General features: G+C 37.4%; 1 protein-coding gene across 14 annotated transcripts in view; it reads right to left on the bottom strand.

Moving 5' to 3' along the window:
* LOC109398038 (potassium voltage-gated channel protein Shab) overlaps nucleotides 1-25329 on the bottom strand; it is a 382157-nt gene that overhangs the window by 15489 nt on the left and 341339 nt on the right. For 12 of the 14 annotated variants that reach the window (XM_029874584.2, XM_062852564.1, XM_062852565.1 and 9 more), the window contains 2 exons: nucleotides 6440-7322; nucleotides 332-528 (listed from right to left, as the gene is read on the bottom strand). In XM_029874584.2, coding sequence (XP_029730444.2) covers nucleotides 332-528; nucleotides 6440-7322 — 1080 coding nt within the window. The remainder of the gene's footprint in view (nucleotides 1-331; nucleotides 529-6439; nucleotides 7323-25329) is intronic. The other 2 variants (XM_029874586.2, XM_029874595.2) reach the window with 2 other exon arrangements.

Consider the following 25329-nt stretch of genomic DNA (forward strand, 5'->3'; position numbering starts at 1 on the left):
CACATTTTTAAATATATTGTACAAACAAAACAAAAACTAAGCCAACAAAATTCAAAATTCTATGCTGAGCCTGGTAAGGCATCAGTTTAGCTAACGGTTTATAAAACTGACTAAGAAATCTAAATAAAAGGTTTCTGGGAACCTTCAAAAGAAGAGCATGTACATATTTTGAATGCTATTTGGAGAACGAACTGGTTTTCAAAAATCACTAGAACAAACTGTTACAAAACCAAAGAACTAGAAACTCGCTTCAAGTAGAATGGGGGAAAAAAGGGGCGGGGAGCTAAAACAAGTTATGTTCATTCAAACGACATTCAAAAATCAAATTTACCATATTGGCACCGTTGTCCGAGACCCCGGATCCAGACATATTGTCTGCCAATAGTCTTTCGCTTTCTGGATCGGACAAGAGTCTCGACGCTTCTGATTTATTTTTTAGGATCGATTTCGATCGCCGATGCGTTTCTAACTGAGGTGACGTTTCTATCGAATCTATGGACAACGATAACTTTTTAGTATCATCTTTACCTGCGGTTGATTTAGTGGTCAAATGAGCAATCATTTTTTTGTTTGGTTTTTTGGTTGGTTGGATTCGAAATGGGTCGCACAATTTTGGCATTTGCAGTGATGGATGATATTCGGAAATAAATGTTTACGATCAGGTCGCAACATTATTGATGAAGTTGACGGATGCAAAAGAGAGAAAAGTAAAAAAGAGACAACACAGATGAAATGTTAATGGTTTAACTTCGATGTTTGAATTTCTAGAAACTATCTTAGCACTGTTATATTCGGGCTACATCTACTCATTTTGAAAACGAAAACATTTCGTGGTTTACATTTATAACTCAACGTGTATTGTGTAGTGTTTGTTTGCTATTATCTAGAGTTCTAGCATTTAAACGTATCTAACAGGAAATCAACAGTTTTAACTATAAGTAAAGATGAGTTGTGAAAACATTTGAAGTTATTTATCGAAGTTGACGATCTGCTTGTTGTGATAGTTTTCTTAACTTGTTAAAAGTGACCCCTTTGGTAACAAAATCGTTGGAGAATGTCCCCAGTATGCGTTGTGACATACTATAAAAACGACATGTATCGTACTAACGAACTAAAACAGATTTGTAACTTTTGATAAAAATCTAAAAAAACTAAAATAAATGATAACTATGAGTTTTATTTTTTTAATTTTCTAACAAACGAAAAAAAAATGCTCAATTTAATTTTTCAAAACAGTAATTTAAAATTGGTCAAGATCTGATCAATAATGAAAAAAATAATATTTATTTAAAATAGTAACGTATAAAAATTCAAATGGCAAAGCTTTTGGATTCAGAGTGTATACGACTCGGAAGGGTCTATAAAAATCTGGAATCCATAAATTCAATTGCACTTTGGAAATCCTGGAATACTCAGGAAATTCTGAAAGGAGAATCCTTCATCCAAGGTTGTCCGAGGAATATTTTTTTAATTTGATGATTTTTTACGTATTTGGGGACATTCTGACCGTATATTTGATTTAACTCATGATTTATTTCAGAAAAGTTCTGTAAAATATCTGACTGAACTTTTTAAGAATGCTGGGATCATTGATTGCGGAATTATTCAGGCAAACTTTTTGTCATGATTAGTCTCTAAAAGACAATTATACGAAAAAAAAACTGTATGCAACATTTCAAGCAAGCGAGACGAACTCCCGATGAAAGAAATGTAATAGTTCATTGGTAAATTTCAGAATTAGTGAATTTCTGGAATATTTGTCACAAGTGAAATTTTTAAAAGAATTTCTAGAGAATTTGCACATGTTGAGTTTGTTGAATTTCTTAAATTAAATTTTATGGGAACACTCGGTGCTTGTGTAAAGACATTTCGTATTTCAATTGCTGGCGCTATATTTAAATGAAGGGGTTTTTGGCAAAATGTTGGAAACAATGTTTATTTTTATTTTCATTTTATTATTTTTTTATCCGTAGGATGTTGGGGACAGTATGACCCAGATAGGCATGCTGAACATACACTACGCCATCGTGGTGTGGAAAGCCTAACATCTTAGGAGGGTTAACGAGATGTTTAGCCCTAGCCCTAGGCTAATTCATCTCGGGATCAAAGCTTCACTTCCCAAGGGAGAACTCATATTTTGTGAGTTTGCCGGAAGTGGGATTTGATCCCAGGTCCAAGGCGTGAAAGTCACGTGCTTTAACCATCACATCAGGTCCGCTCCGGGAGGCAATGTATTACTTATTAATTATTTAGAAGATCTGACAAAAAATACTCAAAAATTTCTGCTAGAGTTTTTCAAACAAACACAAGATTTGTTTTGAGTTCTTTCAGAAATAATGTGGAAACAAAACTAAACTGCCGTAATTCTGCAAAGTGACGTAAGCGCCATTCAAAATGTCGATATTTGTTGGTATATTATATGTAATATCTGGTGTAAAAATAACACTGTGGTATGCCTGTTGTATTAGAATGCAAGATCTAGTCGTAATCTATCATCTATGAAAAAAAAAATTTGAGGATGAGCAAGAGTTTTATGCATAATAACCAAAAAATGGGCCAAAACTATCAATGTCGCTTACGTCACTTTGCAGAATTTGGGCAGTAAACGAATTATATCAAAAGTGTCAACCGTTATATTTTCCTTTGATCAACCTTCCGATGGATATTCTATCAATTTCTTAACGATATCGTTCGCCTTTGGCCCAACTATGATAATGATATCCACCCAACTAACATTTTTGCTGTAAAATAGCATAATCAACCACTTTCACATAAGCGTTTGTTCTATAAGCTCTTATGCAGCTACTTTTGTTAGTTGGGCAGCTGGCTCTAGTTGGAATAAGTGCTAATCATCGCACATAAATAAAGTGCAGATTGATTTGATTTCTCAAGGAAATAGTTTTATTAACCAAGCCTCTTATTACATGGCGACCGTGACTCAAATTATCAGGTATCAGTAGGTCGGCTCCAGAGGCACGTTCTCATCCATCGTCACCCTAGGAGACGACACTAACGCATAAGCGTACCACAATGGGTTCAAATAGAGCTCTGAAAAGGGCACTGTAATAACGCATAACACGTAAACAGACCCTAAAAGTCTTTAACAAAGCGGGTTAATAACAGCAGAACAGCCTGAAGATTCAGGTTTCTAAAGACAGTTTCACTTAATAAGCGTTTACCGAGTACTCGGAGGTTTTTGTGTTGGAGAATCCAGAAAAAAATGAACACGTGGTTTATGGACAGCCCGTGCTGTTGAAGTGCTTATAGCACTCCGCACATAAGAGCAAAGATTTCGACCTGAAAAACAGTGCAGTGTCTACCAAATTAGTAAGATTGGTGTAGCCTTAGCTCACGAGAGTAGACACCAGCACCTGCTCGACCTTTGATAAGGAAGCCATCAGTGTAACATACTGAAATACTTCTTTCCAGATAACCAAACTCTTCCCGGGAAGACGATTGGGGGAAATATCCTATATGGAAAATGACAAGTAATTGTCAGATCACTTGGAGCAAGGACAACGTTATCCCAATTCACCAAAAGTGGAATCTACGAGTTGTGTGATGATCTGCGGTTCACAGGAGTTTTCTCTAGTAAACCAAGTACCGATAGGCGGAAAGTGCGTCTTGTTTGAGATGCATTGCCTGAAGGTCATACAAGCCTTCTTAACTCTGTACTCAATGTGAGGTGTCCAAGAAAACATGGAATCATGAAAAACTCCAACGCATTTGACCTGATCAGTTACTTCAATTTCAGAATCAAAGAGAGAAAATGATCTCTAGCTCGCTCTAGTAGGAATAAGTGCTAATGATTGCACATTAGACCTGTTCACTTTGAAACTTTTTTTCTCCGATTCTCCGATTCTTCAACCCACATGCAAAAACAAGTCTTCAGTCCAAAATTGAGCCAAATTGATAAAGATTTAAAGGTGTATCAAATTGATTGTGTGTTTTTTTAACCGTTTTCACAGAAATTTACTCATAAATCCAGAAAATTGCTCCCAAAGGGTGCCGAAAATACCGTTATGATATAGTTAGTACAATACTCTACAACTTTGCCGAAGATACTACGGTGTTTAAATTGCTTATTTCGAAGCTATTCAATAATTTTAGTTGAAAAATCACGAAAAAACACGATATTTTTACGATTTTACATATAAAAGTCATGTAATTTTACATTATTTTAAGTGACTAAATTAATTAGCAATTTCTACTTTGTATAACGAACATTTCGTCCATACATCGTTTTTGTGTAGGAATTCGTTTTCAATGACTTATTATCAAAAGTATGTCACGTTGATACTAAAAATCGCGTAGAGTTGCCAGCACGAATTAAAACAAAGTTACCCATGATTAAGACGTCATGCCATCGTATTCTAATGTCCTTTGATTCAAGTAACAGAAATAGCGCAGATGATAAGGCTCGAGCCTGTGGATCAGAAGGTCCCAGGTTCAAGTTCAAATGCATAATAAACTTTTTTTTTCTTTGTAGCAGTTAGAATGATGAATCTGCCATGAGCCATGGCCCATGACTTACACGCAATCTCCCAAATAATGATGATCGGGACCTGCCAATTAAGCCAATTCCAGGACTAGCTAGATATTTAGTTTATTTGTTGACAAGAAATCATGTCGACGAGATCAGCTGGACGAAATATTGGACATCTGTTTGATACCGATTAATTTAGCTAAATCAATTCAATACGATGATGGAACTGCTTTTGGATGCAAAATTTATCATTCAACGGTGGAGATTACTTGCATCTATCTAGCCATAAACTACACGATAAAGGGAAACTTCATTCTTACTATGCACTCTACGGTTTCGAAACAAGGCTATGATGCCAAATTGCAATGAGATGCAGAGTGTAGTCTCATTAACTCATAGCTGGATCGAGACGCAAAAAAATCCTATTCCAGGGCTCGAACCTTGAATCTTCGAATCGGCAGTCTCATGCTCAACTATCTACACTAAATTGAAACTGATGCATATGCGACAAAGAAATGTAATGACGTTTCAATCATGGGTAACTTTGTTTAATTTTGTGCTGGCAACTCTATGCGATTTTTAGTATCAACGTGCCATACTTTTGATAATTAGTCAATGAAAACGAATTCCTACACTAAAATGATGTATGGACGAAATGTTCGTAGCACATAGGAGCAATAGCTAATTAAATTAGTCACCTAATACAATGTAAATTTACATGACTTTTAAATGAAAAACCGTAAAAATATTGTATTTTTTCGCGATTTTTTAACGAAAATTATTGAATAACTTTGAAATAAGCAATTTAAACACCGTAGTGTCTTCGGCAAAGTTGTAGAGTATTGTTCCAACTATATTTTAACTGTGCTTTCCATACCTTTTCGGTGCAATTTTCTGGATATTGGAGTACATTTCCGTGAAAATGCTCGAAAAAACACAAAATCGATTTGATACACCTCTAAACCTTTATCAATTTGGCTCAATTTTGGACTGAAGACTTGTTTTTGCATGTGGATTGATAATTTGGTGTTAAACGGGTAGGTAAAAAAAGTGAACAGGTCTATTGCATATGAATAAAGTTCAGATTGATTCAATCTCTTAAGTTAAACCTATTATTACATGGCGACCGTGACTCAAGATTTACCTACAAAAAAAAAACACTCTCTGGTCTGCTGAATGATCAGGCTGCACAAAACATCTTTGAAAAGATGTTTTCAGATTAAGTGAAGCCATTCATAATCTTCGGTTGCACCAATAATAACCAATAATAAATATATTTGTTAGTTCGTTTCTGTGAGCCTACCAAGTGCTACTCAACTTTTTGAAACTTACATCGGACATTCCTAAATTGATAGACTCTTCAATTCATCGCAGATTGATCTACTTATACTTATTGTGTAGCAAGGATAACATGTTTAAGACTCATCGTTCTTATTCAGTGAATTGATATAACATATGGGCAAGATACATGTAACGCCAAATAAAAGTTTGTGAAGTGTACGGAACTAAAACCTATTGTAACAAAGTGTTTAGCGTATACAAAAGAACATCAAAACATGTGTGGCGTTTGGTATGTATGCAAATGTGACATATTATTGTGTAAAATAGTTGTGAAACATAAACATTTCCAGTGACAGAGTAACAATGGTGACAACATTCGCGAGCGAATAACTGAGTGTGTACAGATGTAGCTGTGTTCAATGTGCCTGAATGTGTGATGTGGTTTGTAATGTAATCCAATTTGTTTTAGAAATGGACAACGATACTACTACGCTCAAGTCGATTTTGAGATTCTTCCCTGACTGAAATGCAGGGTATGTGTGTTGATTAGTTATGGTATAAATTTGGTAACGCTCATGATTGACATGGTATGATACGTTGCGTGTATCGTGTGACGGATATGCTTATGCGAGAGGCTAATGGTTGGACGTTTCATGGAGTGCTTTCACTTACCTTTTACCGTTTGATTCTGGATACCGAACAGGTGCTGGTTGATGAGTTTGGTTGCCGAGGCTATACTTTTGGCTGGCATAAAGGAAGATCTTCGCGTCTTTTTGATAGAACTGCTACTGCTAGGTGCAGCAACCGCACTGGCTTCTTCAAGGCTTTCGATCGATGATTTCAGATTCTCGAAGCGAGTTTTCGGCCGAGTAGCAGCGGCCAGCGCTGCTGAGGCGGCACCCTGTTGGAAACGGGTCTTGCGATGCTTTGGCACCGGGGTTTCGTTCAAACTGACGCGACTTCCCCGATCGGACGTGTCAAACGAGGCCTGAAATTGCTTATACTCGTCGTCCATCGGGCTGGCACCCAAACTTCTCAGGCCAGTATCTCCGGAAGCACTTTTCTTCACCTGGGACCTAGTACCTACAGAACGCTGCTGTTGAGTATCCTTTTCCAGTGGATTTATGTACAGATTGTTCGTATCTAGCGTATCTAAGTCGAATGACATATCTACAATATCGGATGTTAGATCACCTTGTGACAGGAATGGATGCGTTTGACAACTAGCGTATGTATCGGAGCTATCGACACTAGCTAAATCACCATTGTTACTATTACTATTGTTATTACTAACGCTAGCATTATTGTTGTTACTGGTACCGTTGACGTTACTATTAACATTATTATTATTATTACAGTTATTAGAATGTTTGATTGGTGTATCCACATACGGATATGGATATGATATTGTACTTGGACCGAATTGTGCTGGTGGGGCTATACAGTTATTGTTCATACTATTCTTTAGCATACGCATCTCTAAGCAGACCGTCGTGTGGAAGTCGGAAGTTGGAAGTGGCATTAAACCTTCAGCATCGATAAACTCTTTGTACTCCTAGTCGGGCGCGAGAGGTAATGGCGATGAATGGCATCCGCAGATAGTGGAGAAAAGAATAGCATAGATTGAGCAATATTAGTATCACTGTGTCTACGAATTGGGTCATGAACGACAGCTGTATTCACAAAAACTACTTCACTAGTTACGTATACTGAAAATCTTAAAAAAAAAACTGAAATCAATGTGCGTACTTGGTAGATAGTGCAGGCTTCTATCTATATCTCATTGATGTGTCTACTGCGAGGTGTTTTATCAACATACTTGAAACAAACTAAAGCAAATTATGATACAATATTCTATGGAAACCAAAAAAAAACCTGTTGAAGTGTAAAACAAACCGGCTGTGGAAAACTTGTAGCATTTGAAAGGAACGTCAACATTATGGAAAATTGCAGTATTAAAGGGATAAGCACATTTTGCTAAGCGAATTAGGCATATGAATATGAAAGTTTGTTGTTATCTTACTGTTACACGACAGTAAACGTAGATTTGAGGACAACAAACTGATGTAATTACGTAATCTGTGTTTTCATATATGCAGGATTACTTCTTGTAGAGCAGGGGTTCTCAAACTTTTTCAGCTTGCGACCCACTTTTGATTTTTATAAAATTTGGCGACCCACCAGTGCGTATTTTCATGAAAAAAAAATAAATTGATGATTTTTCAACAAATATGTACATTTTCTCACTTTTTTTGGTATTCAAAAACTTACGTAACGAAGAACTCAAACTAAAAAAATGCTTTTTCAATTTATAGTGCTCAACTTCAGTATACTGTTAGTTCAAATAAGTTAAGATAAATTTTCAAGTTTCCAATAAATTCAACCAGTCTAGTTCCATTCAACACTACAGAACAGGTTTTAGATATTCTCTCATACACTCTAGAAAAAAAAAATAATATGCTATTTATACAAAGTCTTTGAAGATATACTGGCAATGATATGCTTCTGCAGAACTTTAAAATCTATTTTCAAATAAAAGATCATGTTGAAAATGTTATACATATTTATAGCAAGTCGGTGAACATCAAGTAGAATTATTAGAGTTATAGTACTGTTGGATGGTCAAACAAATCATCTTAAAATTTGTACTCATATCCTTCATACACACTTATTTCATTTCTATTTTTATTGAAATCACTTTTCATTTTTTTTGTTTTTATTAACGTGTATTTTAACACTGAGCCGTAAAAGTTCAGATTATCGATATTTAGCAGAATTTTATCGAAGTTCTTTACTAAAGTTCAGTAAAGGTAAGGTTTTGTGTTTCTTTTTTTCTGATAATTTAACTGCTGAGTTTGGCATCCTGGAAATTCTAATTGCAAGCAACATCTTGAACTCATTTTTTCCACAACACAAGTAAAATCTAAAATTGTACCCTAATCTGAAACCGACCAGAAGAAAACTCATAATTTCAAAATCGATTTCAGAACTCAGAAATTAGTTTTATTATTCAATATACGCCTACAATACCAAATAATTTTAAGTAGAATTAAGGAGAAACTGAATGTCAAGAAATAAATCTACTGATTCTCCAAGAAAATATTTGCAAATTAGAAAATGAATTGCAAATATTATTTGATATACGTTTACTAAGATATTTATTACAATATGGCTCAAGCCTTCGCGACCCACCAACAATCAGCCCGCGACCCACCAGTGGGTCGCGACCCATAGTTTGAGAAACGCTGTTGTAGAGAGATTGATAAAAAATATCGTACATTAAGAGTTACCATGCGTCTCCATGGCAGCCTCCATCCCGGGACCTTCTCGAGACAAAAACACTGGAATATTTGAGTGTTTTTGTTTTTTTTTACCAAATCCCAAGAATCCGAGATGATCTAGTCTAGATTTAAATCTCGATAATAAAGATTTCAGAAACCCTGGAATGCTCGGAAGTATACAATAAATATAGCTCAATCTGACAATTTTCAAGGCCAATCTCCATTTGAACATTTGTTTTTTTTTTTTAAATCTGATATGTTTTCCGGCACGGAGCAATGTGTAATACACTTGATAAAAACTTTCACGATGCACTCCATGAAGCAATGCTATGTAAGTTTTTATCTATTTTGATCTTTGAAGAAGCACAAAAAGAACAGATTCAACACCGCACAAAGATGTGTATACTTAAGGGGCCCAAAATCAAAGGAGTGTAAGTGATCACTTTGTCGATTTTGAGCTGAGCATTTAAAAAATACCTTCGGATTTCAGTTTTCAGGAACTTTTTTAGGATTATTTTTGCGATGATAAGAAAAATAAAAATAAATCGCCTAAAATTGGGTCGATTTTGAAACTCCATATATTTTGTATGGGATGAAAAATTGGTGAAAAACTTAAAATCTCATTTATTCGGAAGTGGTTTTTTTGTCACTTACACCCCTTTGGTTCTAATCCTCTCACATGTCTCCGCAATTTCAAATTATTTGACGGTAAAATCGGCGCGTTAAACAACTTCGCCACCTCACATGTAACGATTCTGCGGAATAGAAAGCCAACCCACAGACAAACAGAAGTCCCACTACACTCACTTCCAATCGTTTCACTTTTTAACGGATAATTTAAATGTTCGAAAATCGCTCGCTTAAGGCACTCGCCTATTTTTTGCTCCTGTTTGACATTTGCTCACTGCCGCCATCTACTCAGTAGATTTGCGAAACACAGCATAGTTAGCATTGGGCGATCATGTTTTCGTGACGATGGTTTTAATCGCAATTTGTTCCAAGTGCTACGTCTGTTTGTCTGTGGCCAACCTAAACCCAATGTCCACCTTATCCCATGCTTTACTCGCAACTCTCCATCTCTTTCGGTCTTTAGTTCTGGTCTGTGGTGAGGTTGGTTAACGCGCCCTTTCTAGTGGACTTGGGAAGCCATGGGTTTAAATTCCACCAGAACTACGAGGAATTTTTTTCGCGATTTTTCGAATTCAATTAGTCTATTTGTGTTGAAACAGAGCGGTGGCAACTCTATCGTGCGAGGGACATGCAGTGGAGCCAAACGCCCAACACACACTGATTATATCATGGGTTTATGGGTAACAGTCTCGTCACTAAAAAACATACTCTCATTGTTGTTCGTGGGCACCATCAGAGAGTGTTGAATGTAGACATCTAAGGACCGAAGGAGATAGAGAGTTGTGAAGAAAGGTGTGAGGTGTGGTAAACATAGGGCGCCATGTTGGCTTTATTCTCCGCAGAGTCGTCTAATTTTCTGCAACGAAGTTGGTTTACGCGGCCTGTCTAGCAAACTGGGGGCGTAGTGGGTTAAAATTTCGAGTAGTGATCTGATTCATATAGACACTAAAATGTGTGTCAAAACACACTAGTTTGAATTATCAGCCTCTCGGAAATTTATACATACGAGATGAGTAGAGTATATAATGAAGCTCTGGATTTATATTAAGGAATAAAAAAATTAAAAATTAAAAATTCGGATACGACAAAAGGAGGTGTAGGTATTTCAAAATATGACATGAGATTCATATACAAAGATTGAAGGCACTGTTAAACGGGGTAACACTGACCGGCTAGACCCAAGGCTTGACCCTTTTCATGCCCAAGTAGCACACTTTGTTACAACTAAATCACGGTAATTTCTATGTGACAAATGCAAAAGTCGATTCTAAATTACTGCAACATCGATTCCCACAGCTGTGCAACCGAAAAAGCGCAGGAGGTGGAGCCTTTATGCAACATGTGGTTCGTTGCATAAGAGATTAGATGGTAACCAATGTGTAATGTAATTTGTTTACACTGCGATAGAAAAATAAACTCAAAGTTACATTGTTGGTTTCGACATAACAATTATGAAAAATGATGATGATGGACCTACCATGCATGGCAATGGCGATTGAATAAAGTGCCTCTCAAATAAAATGGAAATGTTTTTGGTCGGTATCCTAAATAAGCCTGGCAATTGTATTTTTCCGGTGAAATTGCCAGTTTTACTAACGGAAAACACGCGCGCTTGCGCAATTCATTAATTTCAGCATATGCACTTGCATGACTCACTGAAATTTTATACGGTTTTTGAACGGGAAGAAGGGTACTAGGCTTGCCAGGCCTTTTTTGTCAAATGTCGTAAGTTTTCTTTTCCAGTTTGTTTGGTTAAAACTCCAAAATCATAACTGAAAGCAATTTTATGTCAGTTTTTTTTGTAACTGAAACAAGTAATCGCCATTGTGATTACTGAGCTGAACCTACATTGCCGGTTATATGTCTGAAAATATCATTATCCACATAATACATTGTTTTATACAGGACTCTACACTGCAGGATTTGAACCAATTATTTTTAAATGCATCTTTTATATAATAAGGTGAAAACATCGAATTTGTTGTTTAAGTTTTAGCATACAAACATATCTAATTAGTTGATACTTTTGACATGCAGTGTTGAACTCAACCTGTTAGTAACTGGTAAGTTGCACATTTGTGACTAAGTAATTGAACGTTTTTGTGCGTCTTATATGTGTTTACAATGTAACAACAAAAAGTTACACTGTCGTCATTTGGAAACGACTTTCGGTAACATGATACATGGTAACCAAACATTGACTTCGCAGCAACTGGTCTGGTCATTTTTTTTGGTGTTTGGTTTCAATGTAACAGGATGATGTCAAGAATGCAACTTTTGAAATTTGACAGTTCCAGAGCATGTTTCACGGAAGCCACTGTGTGACATTAATGTAGCTTATGCCAAATTAAGGTTGCATTGCAATGCCTGAGCAACCACAATGTGTACTGCAAAAATAGATTTGTTACCATTAGTCTGAAGTGAAACGGCTATGCAATCTTTAACATTTTTCTAAAATATTTCCTAAGTTACAAGTGCTACTTGGGTGTTTTTCATTAAATAAGCTTATGCCGAATGGTGTTTTGTTATCTACTTAGGCATACAAAAACATGAAGTTCATGGGAATTGAGTATCTTTTACACTGGTGGTTTGATTTTTCTTTACACCTTACGAAACACAGACAATGATATACTTTCTGAAATAAAGTAAAGAAGCCAATGAAATAACTATATACATATGGCTTCCCAGATATAAATTTCATTGATAAAACTTTTTTATAAATGCTTATTTTTAAAAAAAAAACATCAATCAGTCGGGAATCCTGAATTTTGTTAGCAAGGGTGTAAGGGTACTTGTCACACAAACGAGTTTTGCTTACTTGAGTGATTAATGTTACCCTAATTCAACAAAATTTGAACACAATTTGAAACTTTTACTTTTACATATAAAAAACACAATGCTTGAAAAAGATCGAATAAAAGATCAATTTTACCCCAGCTTATGATATTGACGTAGCTCTGCAATAAAAATGTGTAGGGACAAACAATCGGAACCAATAGTTACACAAGGATGATTAACGATCACTGATTGGTTTATAAGTTCTATCATGAAGTAGGTAATCTTCGAGATTTTATCTAGTTTTGTTTGCATAGCGTGACGAATTAGCTGTTTCCTTGGAAAATAATCAGAACGTTTCATACCGCACGATATAAAAAGACCAATGACAGTTTCAAAAAGTTTTAATTTATTAGCGACAAGTCCTTCTCCCTGAAAGTAATCCCAAGAGAACGAGCGGAAAACCGCCAACAAAAAAACGAATCATCTCACACTATTGTGATGTTAGTTTCACACAAAAGCGCATTGAAGCAACAAGAAGGGAGAAAGCGACACATTTCTGCCGGAGAACGGCAAGATGTTGTTGTTGTTGGTAAAGTTGTTAGTTACACACACTGTGCATTGCTGCAGTACCGATCCGATGAAGAAAAGTTTGCTTCCCACCACCAACCGACCAACAACGCGGGTTGAGCTGGTTTCGTTTGGCTCTAGTGTCCTAGTTTTTTTTTTTGGGAAGCAACCCCCCCTATCGGTTGGCCGCAAATCACACGGAACAAAACGCCATAAAACCACATCTATGGACACACTCACAGCACACTGACTGGGGTACACTCACGAAAAAAAAAATAGGAAACACACGATAGACACTTTGAGGACGCGGGAACGTGGATTTGACTAGAAGAAAGCAAGTTTTGAATACAACTTTGTGCGTGGATAGATTTCAGGATCAGAAAGATACGCGTAAGAGCGTAGAGCCAATTATGTGTAGTACTTAGCAGAGAACTGAAATACGGCTTTTGTATCGGGTTTGAACACAATTATGCTCGATAGTTTTGGTTTCCTAGTTTTTAAATATAAATAGTTTTTTCTAGTGCTAACCTGTAATGTATAGCAAATACTTTAGCATAAGTTATTTTACTTTTTACTATTGAACTATGCAGATTATGAGAATGATTACAAAGTTATGCTTATGTGAAGTTTTACCTACAGCATGTCATATTGATAATATTTGGATTGTAATACCTTTGGACTATTGAAAGGTTCGGTATAGTTTCAGCGTTCTGTTATGTTTCGCAAATTTATGTTTTAAACATTTAAATTCGAAAAAAAAATCAAAAGATAAAAATCTAGTGAGGGGCCGTCCATATACCACGTGGACAGAAAAATCGTTGTTTTTGACCCCCTCCTCCCTCCCCGTGGACAAGCGTGGACTTTACGTTGACCCCTACCCCCCTCCACCAATGTCCACGTGGACATAACAAAAAAAAATACTTTTTTGCAATTACGTTTCTTATTACCCTACTTTTCACTCGCGGTTGCAACGATAAAACGGCCTACTTTTCTCCACTAAAGCAAAGGTGCCGAAAAGTACTACTTTTCGGCACTCTTAAGAGTGCTGAAAAGTAGCACTTTTCGGCACTTTTGCCATCACATACATTTTGCCCACTACTGCGATATCCGTAGATAAACCTGTTGCTCCTACATCCAATTAGCAGCTCGAATCCAAATCAGGACTATTAACGATTCGATTCGGACCGTCGATCAGGTGCAGAAGCAGCAGCTGAAGCTACTTTTGCTCCTTCTTAATGTTGCTGATTGACGACGACGACGACGGAGCTTGAAAATGTGTGGCACCTTCAACACCATAGCCTACCTGATCGAACAAAAAACTGCGCCGGTGCGCATGGATGCTCCCACGTGGTACCTCTTGATTTCATGTATGTGTAGCTATATAGATTATCCGGAGCGAGTATTTTTCGTAATTGCAAAAAATGTTGTATGCGACGCGTTGCAAAACTCGATTTTTTCAGCACTCGTCGTATTTATCCAACTCGGCAAGCCTCGTTGGATAAATGTACAACTCGTGCTGAAAAAATCATCATTTTGCAACTTGTTGCATAAATAACTATTTCGATTTTGAATTTTTTTTGAAAATTATTTTTGCCTTTCTCGTACACTAAGTGTACTGGAAAGGCTATATGTTCACTCCAAAAATGACTTTTTGATAGAAGGCCCGGAGATTCGAGTCACATATACCAATCAACTCAGCTCGACGAATTGAGGTGATGTCTGTGTGTGTGTATGTGTGTGTGTATGTGTGTGTGTATGTGTACAAACGAACTCACGTCACTTTTCGGCAGTAAATCTGAACCGATTTTAATGACCGACGGTTCATTCGACGCGGAATCTGGTCCCATTGTTTGCTATTGAAAATGGTTCGGATCGGTCCAGCCGTTCCGGAATTATGGCCATTTAGGCGTTCCGGATCGGTACCCCAGGAAGGGGCTAGATATGAAAATGCAACAAACCCACGCATGCGACACATCAAACCACGGCATTTTCGATAATCTGATGAACGGTAAGCAAGAAAATAGTCTCAGACCGTATCTGAACCGGCAATGTTCCGGAACTGGTTCCGAAGGTCCCACCAGAAGTGGCCAAATATAAAAGTGAACCAAACCCATACATGCGACTCATCAAATCGCAGCTTTTTCAATAACCTGATGAACGGTTAACAGGAAAATAGTCTCAGATCATATCTGAACCGGTAGTGTTGCTGAACCGGTTCCGGGCGTCCCGCCGGAAGTGGACAAATATAAAAATGAAACAAACCCATGCAAGCGACACGTCAAATCGCGCCCTTTGCGATAACCTGATGAACGGTTAGCAAGAAAATGGTCTCAGATCACATAAGAAACTACCGGTGTTCCATAACCGGTTCCGGAGGTCCCGCCGGAAGTGGCCAAATATAACAGTGAAGCAAACCCAGGCATGCGACATATCAAGTCGCGGCTTTTTCAATAACTTGATGAATGATAAGCAAGAAAATAGTCTCAGACAACCTAAGATTCTACCGGTAGTGTTCCGGAACTGGTTTCGTATGTCCCGCCAGATGTGGCCAAATATAAAAGTGAACCGAACCCATGCATGCGACACTTAAAATCGCGGCTCCTTAGGCGACCTGTTGAATGGTTAGTAAAGAATAGTTTTAGACCATATTTAAGACAACCGGTGGTGTTCCGGAACCGGTTCCGGGTTCCCTCCGGAAGTGGCCATATATTTTTTTTGCCTTTATTAACGAGATTTTTATCTCGAAGCTAGTTCATCTCGGGACCCTTCCCTTCACTACCGAAGGAAGAACCTACGTTTTGTGAATATGTCGGGAGTGGGATTCGATCCCACACACTAAGATCAGCTCGGTATTTTTCCCATCTTTTTACTGAGTTCTCTACAGCAGATTTAACTCGGTACGCTCGGTTGTTTCTTTTGCGGATATCCTATAAATGAGTTACCGAGCTCAGATAATAAACTGTCAAAAGTTACTGATACACGGTAAAAATCGTTACTGGTGAACGGTAAATACGATTACCGAGTGTACCGAGATAAATCTGCTGTTGAAAACTCAGTATAAAGATAAAAAAATATACTGAACTCAATAAAAAAATTACTGAGCTGGAACATCTGAATCGTAGTGTGCAGGCCCTTGGCATGATAGTCTAGTGTTCTAACCATCAAACCAGGCCCGCTCCACCGCCAAATATTTAAGTGAACCAAACACATGCATGCGACACATCAAATCGCGGCTCCTTAGGTAACCTGATGAACGGTTAGCAAGAAAATAGTTAGCGGCGTCGGTGGTGTAGTGGTAAGCGTGGTTGCCTCTCACCCCAGTCGGTCTAGGTTCAATCCTAGTCGACGCCGTCGGTATTTCTGAGACAAAAATATCTGATCACGCCTTCCCTCGGATAGGAAGTAAAGCCGTAGGTCCCGGCCCATGTGTTGATGGGTCCGATATGTAGGGTGTCAGGTGTGTGTGGATGTCTTCCTGACCGTCCGTGTTTAGGCTTAGTACCAGAAATAGGCGGACGTTAAACTAGAGCTGATGCCGAACGGTGTCGGCTCGCCAGAAATAAGAAGAAGAAGAAGAAGAAGAAAATAGTTTCAGACCATATTTGGGACAACCGATGGTGTTCCGAAACCGGTTCCGAGTGTTCCGTGAGCCGTAAAGTGGCCAAATATAAAAGCGAACCAAACCCATGCATGCGACACGTCATATCGCGGATTTTCCGATAACCTGATGAACGGTAAGCAGTTAAGCAAGAAAATAGTCTCAGACCACATAAGAAACTACCGGTAGTATTCCAAAACTAGCGTTGGGTGCTTCGTCGGAATTCAAAAATGAGAAAAATTAAAGCAAGTGATAGATATCTTGACAAAACTAAGACGATCTCATCCAATCACACCATTTCAGATTCCTGAGGTGTAATAATGCAGAAAGATGGGTTAACGTTGTATGGAAAAATTAAAATTTAATCGTAATAACTCCGAACAAACTTTTTCAATTCTCTTTCGCGTCTAAAATGACTGCGTAAAATTTTTGTGCGACTGGTTGCTCCCTCACGCACTGTAATGTGGTTGAAAGTTGAATGGGATTCAGTATGAACAATTTCAGTAACTTACATGTTTTAGTCAAATTTTACATGCATCTTGTATCCAATGATAATAAAATGTAGCGTGTGTAGAAGTGTGTAGAAAATACTTAAAGGGTGTAAAAAATCGTAAAGGTATCTGTGTTTGTGAAAAAGTTGTATCGTCTTGGTGCTGATCGGCCTCCAGTGATAGTGAAGGAGGTCAAGCTGTCACCTGAGAGGTCTCATATTTTTCAGCTCTGCCTATACGTTGAACATAACGTCGGAATATGTGCCATCAAAGTCAATTCAATGATGGCTCTGATAAAATTCTAAGTATTCTCATGATTCAGGAACATTTCAGCTCACGTCAACGGAAACGTCATGAGTACATATTCGACGAGAAAGGCACTATCACCACTAGGTGGATCAATCCGGGTTTTTTTTTGTAAGTAACGTTTTATATATAGTTTATAACTTAATAAATTACAAATATTCTGAAATTCTCGTAATAGGTACAACTTATAATTTATTGATTTTTTAACGTAATAATTGCAATTTGAATGACTTCCTTTCAAGTCTTTCTAAAAGAAGTATATACAACATTATTTTTAATTGAACGGAATGTTTTTTTATCCATGATTGTCATAATTTGTTGAGAAAATTTCTCCAAATGGTCTTCCATTGTGGGATCCTCCAGGAATTCTGCCGCAGATTCTTTCAGATATTTAACTGGGAATTTATTGTGAAATTTTTAAGGGGATTCCTCACCTTGAATTCCTCGAGAAATACCACGGAAAATTCGTCTAGAAGTACCACTGGGAAGACCTTCAGAAGTCCAATGTGAATTCCTGAAGGAGATCCTTCGGGAAATCCTCTAGCTAGAAGATCCACTAGTGACTTCAATTGAATTGAAACCCCACTAGGATTTCCTCTTAGGATTCCGCTGGGGGTTCTACGGAGCATTATTTCAAAAGTTCTTCCGGGAGTTGCTTCGGGAACTTTCTCATAAGTTCCTATGGGAATTCATCCAGATGTTTGGTAGGGAATTCCTCTAAGAGTTTCACCGGGATTTTTTTTAAGGAGGTACTATTGGGTTCACTTGGTATTCTTCTAGGAATGTTACTCCAGAATTTTCACCTGGAATTTCTCTAGGAGTTTCACTGAAAATTCCTCTAAGACTTCCACCAGAATTTACTATAGGAGTTTCAGTGGTATCAGAAACTCCATTGGGAATTCTTTCGGAAGTTTTCCTGAGGGTTCATCCAAGAAATGCTGCGGTATTCCAACATGCGGGAATTTATGCGAGAGTTAATCCAGTTTTCCAAAGTTCCACCGTGTTTTTTTTTCAATAATTCATCAAGGAATTCTGCAGGGAGTTTCTCTGCGAGTTTTCCAGAAATTCCTATGAGAATTCTTTCAGAAGCTCCCCCGAAGATTGTGGTAATTCTTCCAGGAATTCTGACAGAAACTTTCCCGGGAATTCTTCTGTATTTTTTCTGGCAAATCTTCCTGAAGTTTCCCAGGAAATTGTGTCAGAAGTTTCTTCTGGAAGTTTTCCGAAAGTACCATTGTTAATTTTGATTATTTTTTTTGCACGAATTTTTCTGGAAGATCCTCCGCAAAAGCTTCTATAGTTTCTTCGAAAATTTCTGCTGAAACTCTTGAGGGAGTTTCTTCAGGAATGTTTCTTCGAATGTTTTCCGGGACTTTTATCCAGGAATTCTTTTAAAAGTGAACTTTTAGTTCTTAGGAGAACTCTTCCGGCTTGCTTCGATCGTAGTGTCAGATATCAATCCTAAACCTTTGTGCTTTGGCAACAGACGGGAAGAAGGCAGCTCTCATAACAGCATTCTAGGACTGTAACACCTACGAATTTGTGCAACTCGCTTAATGCTAATACTAGCTCACGCTTATGATAAGTTCCCAGGAGTATTCACCGAAAGTTTATTCGGGAAATCCACCAAAATTATCTCCTGGAATTTCATCTTGTAACTCCTCTCGTCTTTTTTTTAATAATTTCTCAGGATTTATTCCAAAAGTTGCTTCAGAAGATGCTTTGGAAATTGTTTCAAAAACTACTTATTATTATTATTTGTTTCGTTGGTGCATCTTTGTTTTTTTTTTAATTTTTATATCAATGTTGTCCACGTGGACATTTGAAACACCCCCACCCCCCTCTCCGTGGACAAGCGTGGACTTTTCTCGAATCCCCTCCCCCCTCCAAGTTGTCCACGTGGTATATGGACGGCCCCTGATGCTAAGTGGTGATGACTTTTTAAATGATTTTAATGACTAGTGTCACAAAGTATCATAGCCATCAAATCATTAAGGCAACATGAGCAGAAATATTTTGCCAAAGAAGTCTGGATCACGAGATTTTCTTGATAACTTGCGCTATTTTGCGATAACATTCTGGAGCAACTTTTTAAAATAGCCTATCAGCATTGGTATCCGTAATTTGCACAATCGTACTTCACAGATAATGGGATTAACTTGCGTACATGAAGTCCTATGGAGCATTTGCAAAAAAAGGGCTAAGGCCTGAATATCAAATATGACTGTGTTTGTAAACACACTAAGTGTACCTATCCAGACAGGTCGATACTGGCCCTGATGCGCAATTAAACTTAGAGTTGTGTTGTCAAAATATTTTACTTACCCTATTCTCTTCGATATCACATGGCGACCGTAACCAAACGCTGAATATTTAAGTCAGTTAACTAGTGGCGCTAGTTCTTCGATGAGTGATTCTCGCTGAAATCATCCATTTACATAAAATCAAGCTGGCTATCAATTAATCCTGAAAGCCTGCATTGGATTATAGTTCGTACTGTCTAATCGTGATGCTATCGTGTCCACTTGAGTTGACGTAGAAGATGGTAGATCGATTCAAAGATTTTCTTGATAACTTGCGCTACTTTGTGGCCAATTGGCATTGGTATCCGTCATTGACACATTCGCATATCGCCATTTCGCCCACATCGATTTCTTAACAGAAACTTATACCACTATCAGACAGAGCAAATATAAACCTTTCGGACAAAGGTATTAACTTATGTTGGTAGGAGCACTTTCGTAAGAAGGCCTTAGATCTGAATATTAAACATGACTGTGTTTGTACACACTGATCGTACCTATTTAGATAGGCTGGTGCTGGCCCTGATGCGAGTTTGAGTTGCATTGCCTAAAATATTTTGTTACGGTCGCCATCTAAGATCAAAGCGTAAAAATCGGGAGATAGACAAATTACAGTAGTTAATTATCCGAAAATGCTACGGTTGATTGAGTGGAAAAGATCGTTCTTCCATAGTAATTCCTATACAAATTTGAAGGGCTTGTGCACTCTGAATTTTCAACCAAATTATCTCAAATTTTGGGAGAAGGCATAGAATCTGACTATGAATCGAATAAGTGGTGTGGAGCAAAAACGATTTTTTGAACCACGCGAATATATATCTTTTGAAAGGAAGTAACAAAAAGCCAGCAGTAATGGGATGCATATTACAAATATACCGATTTACTAAAAAAATCATAAAATAAATGAAATCGTTATAACTGTTTTCTCATAAATTATTTCATGTTAAGTTCGTTTTTCAAAGCTTATGATCTATCTATATAAATAAAAATGGAATGGTATTTCTATGTCACGAATAGGTTCGGGAACGGGCCAACGGATATACACCATTCTTTCAGTGTTTCATTCGTGAAGGGCTTCGACGTGTTCGTACGAAAAAATAATTGGGAAAATCGACCGGGAACGCATCGAAACCAAGAAAGTTTGAAATTATATTTTGCGGCGCATTTTTTCTACAGAGCTGCATGTCAAAGAACACAGTAGGCAGGCACAACGACGTTTGCCGGGACTGCTAGTATAAGTTATAAACGGTCAAGATTTTATTACATTCGGTTCATTGAACCCAGAGATGTAACAGTTCAAAATTGGCTGTCAAATAATTATGCCATTTATAGAATCTATCTCACTTCATGTAACATAGTTCAATGTTTCAATTCAAATTTGGGCCATTGATACACAACTAGTTGATCAACTTCCAGTGAAAGTTTGAGATTGCTTGTTCCTTTTTTCGAAAAGTTACAGCTGACCATTTTTTGAAAAGTGAAAATTTTGCATGTCCCCAGTTTTAGGGTATCTCTTCTTCGCATCAATCTTACATGGCGACCGTAACAAAATGCCGAAGTCCTAATATACAATCAGGAAAAAGAGTGTGATAGCCATTCATAAATTGGAATGGCCCATATCGGAGCATAATTCGAACCGTGCAATTGCGATGCTGCCGTCTCCACTTGAGTTGCTGTAGAAGATGATTCTTCTACAATAACTTCTTGATAACAAATGCATAACAACTCACGAAAAAATAACTAGTTTTGCTATTAGTGGTACAAAACGTTGGTATTGTTATTTTACCACCTATCAAGCCTTCAACAGGGTTCGGTAATAAACATACAGCTTAGAATAATTCGTCCCCTTAATGCTAGAACTAGGTTACTGGTTTTGCGAAATCGTGAGGAATTTGTTTATATCTGAACGTACACCACAATAAACAAAAATTTGTCAATTGAAACTATAAAAACACATATTAATTCATCTTTTAAGACCAACAAAGAGTTTGTTTTATAGCAGGATAAGTTTTACCAGCCTTTATTACCCGCATTTGTCAAAACGAGTTACCTAGTTCTAGCATTAAGGGGGCGAATTGTGCTTTTTATACTGATTGGAATCAAACGAGTATTTTGCGTTGGATTTCTCTTAGGGATCATGTTTAACCCTTCAGGACGCGCGCTGTTGTAAAAAGTACAACACTACCAAAAAACCTCGCTCGGTGTATACGACGCGAGCGCAGTGCAGTTTTGGTATCAAATAGGCGCGCGCGCTGAAAGATTAAGCTCGTATTTTTGTAACTTTTATGTAAAAGATAAAGACTTTCGTTCTATGGTACGTTAGGACAGTCACTGACTATTGAACATTTCAAGTTAAAACAGCTTGAAGATGACTGCCTTGTTTCACGAGATCAACAGCAATCGATATGCAATAATCATTGGATAAATTATCCACAAATATGTGGATATGAACCAGCCCGTGGCTGAAAATATCGATAATAATAATAATAATAATAATAATAACAATAATAATAATCCACTTATGCTCGCATGCTGGATAAACGGACCAGCGTACCAATCAACCAGATTTACAAATTCTACTGTAGTGTAAGAGAAATTTCTGGGAATTTAGAAAAGTTTTTGAAATGGTTTGGTTCGATTTGACCATCTAAATTCTAAATTGTTGGATTGTTCATGCATTCTATTGAGAATCTCTTGCAAAATTTTCAGTTAGAATGTTCTAAAAAAAATCTCTGAATTCATAAAAATGTATTTTGGAGAGGTTGTCTTTCTGAATTATGGCAGTTATTTCTGTCAAAATTCCTATCGAAACGGTTCCTTATGGAAATTGCAAAAGAAATTTATGCTGATAATAATTTAATCTGATATTGACTAACTGACTTGCAAAAAATCTGTTAAATTGTCAATAAATTTGTCTGGATATCCGTTAAAAATTTCTAAAAATTTCACAAAATTAACCATATTAGAAATAAAATAAGCCATTAAATGAAAAAAATCATCATGGATTTCCTGTAAAATGTGTTAAAAATTTTCCATTAGCAGTTATTGTACCAGAAGTATTATCGCATTTTTTTTCGGAAGGACACCAGAAAGTACTCTAGCTATGGCGTTAGAACTTTTTGTCAAACACATTGTCGAAATATAGTTTTTTGAAATTTCTCTGCCACGAATTTTGACATTTGCTAAAAGCTTTCGTTATTTCGTTCTCGTTTCACTTCAAAATTTCAAGTTTTGATTTTTGTTATAAATAAGTTGAAATAGGTACCGTAAACAGGGGTCAAATTTATTTCTCGGTTTTCCATTAGATATAGCATGCTTCAAATGAATAGTTTTCTTACAAATATCGTTTAGTATCCGATTTCAACAGCACGATACTTGAAAGGGAAACAATTTGAAGTATGCCTGCCTAATCTAACGGAAAAATGACACCCAGCGATAAATTTGACACTGGTTTACAGTATTAATCTTTTTATAGAAACAGTACTTGTTGTAGATTAAAATTCTTCCGAGACAACCTACTTATTAAGTATCTGAGCAGGAGAAAATAGTTTACAAACTCAGGTAAGCAAAACCTAATATTCTCAACCTGAACCGCTAAGCATCGACATTTAAAAACGTGGAAGTTTTTGTATGCTGTCAGGGAACAAATGAACTTAATCATTTTGTAATATCATAATCCTACACTATCCTAAAAATGAATAGTGAATACTGATTGCGATAGGGTGCAGCTTCCGCTAAATGTTTTTCGAAAAATACTGGTAATGACTATGCATAATGATGACCGCTTTGGGGTTACGTACAAAAGGCTGAATAACAAAAGACTGAAATAACAAAAGGCTGAAACATGAATAGCTGAAATTAAAAAGGGCTGAATGCATCAAAAGGCTGAAGTAACATAAGGTTGAAATAGTGATTCGCCTAGTATTCAAATGCACCAGCCCAAAGACTAACCTCAACACATACAACTCAAACAAACAGACGTATCACTCTAATTGGACCGTACTACCGTCCCTGTGTTCAAGTTTGGCCAAATTAACCCATTTTGTAAATGCCTTATGTTACCTTTTTTTGATTTCAGCCTTTCGTATTTAGCCTTTTGTGCATTCAGCCTTTTGGAATTCAGCCTTATGTTACAATCCCCCGCTATAATACCTTTCATATATTTTTTTTTTCGAAAAATGCTTTTCATTCCGAGAATGTCACAAGCAAAAATTTTCAAGTGATGTAGTTACAGAGAATGTGTCAACACAAAATATTCGAACCAAATTCAGGCTCAGGTTTTATTCATTTGCTTTGAATTTTTAGAAACCAAACCATCGAACATAGTGTTTTCTCCCATACAAACCGTTTTCTCTATCTCTATCACAGTGAAAAGCCGTTCATTACCGCGGGATTCCCCGCAGTAGATCACTCAAAAACGGTGTCGACTCACCTTCACTCGACGGAAGTTGCTAGCTGCTAGGTGGTAGTATTTGAACATTGAGAAAAGCCATTCTCGTTATCGAGTTAGACAATCGACAGTCAGTGACGTGTGTGTGTGTGCCAACATAAACAGAGAGCAATCGGATTGATGGACCCCATGTCACGGTCCTGCTATATTTGCTATTTATTTTACAAGTAGCATTACTTTTTTCGAGGCCATCCAGCCTTCTCTTATCCTAATGATATGTATTTGGAGATTGATTGGCTTATCCGCCTTCGGCATTAGTCTTTGAGACGCTAAAATTCGTTAAATTTACTCTCTGCGTAGCAAGATCGGGATTGATCGGTGGTGCCATCTGGATCGTGGCCGGAATCGTTATCGCTGCTGCCATTGGTCGAGCGGAACCGTTTCAGCATGTGTCATACGCTCTTGGAGCGCAACGGAATACATTCGTCGTTCGTGGTTTCGTCCTGCCGGGGAGGATTCTGGAAATGAGTTATCGTGTCTGGTGCCACCCTCGATGGTGGGTGGTAGTGTGAGTGTGTAACCGATCGGAAGGAACTGGAAAATTTGTTCTGTGGAACAGGTAGCGCGCACCGGACAGGACGACAGTGGGTGGTGTTTTGAATTTCGGTGTTTCAAGTATCGTAACGGATTGCGGTGTAGGTGTGGTAAATCGAAATACGAAAATTAGAACACGTGTCGAAATCAAAGCAATGTGTGTACGTGTGCTACATGTAATACAAAACGTCTATGTGTGAAGAAAATATGTAATGATGTGAATTTGAGATATCATGTAATGATGTTTTGATAGTAAGTACTGTCAGACAAACCACAATGTGAAAGTTAGTTTTGACACAGTGTCCATGGTAGATGAATATTGTTCATAAAAAGTATCGCCAAGGCACTCATCAATCGAAAGCTTACGGTATCCCATTTGGCTTCATACTGAGAGCAAAACGATGTATCGGGAGCTCATTTCACAAAAAAATTTGGGTGAAAAGTATCCAAAACTTGGATATGTCCTAGAAAGCTCTAGAAATCACGGATTAAAACAAAATTGTTTCAGACTCCCTGAAGTATTTTTCACAATTAACACCAAATCATAAGGGAAACCCAAAACTTTTACTTGGTAGGTGACTTAGTCATAGTGATTTTAGATGATTTCGCTATGCTAACAAGTCA

The sequence above is a fragment of the Aedes albopictus genome, chromosome 2, assembly GCF_035046485.1.
Source record: "Aedes albopictus strain Foshan chromosome 2, AalbF5, whole genome shotgun sequence".
Lineage (NCBI taxonomy): Eukaryota > Metazoa > Arthropoda > Insecta > Diptera > Culicidae > Aedes > Aedes albopictus.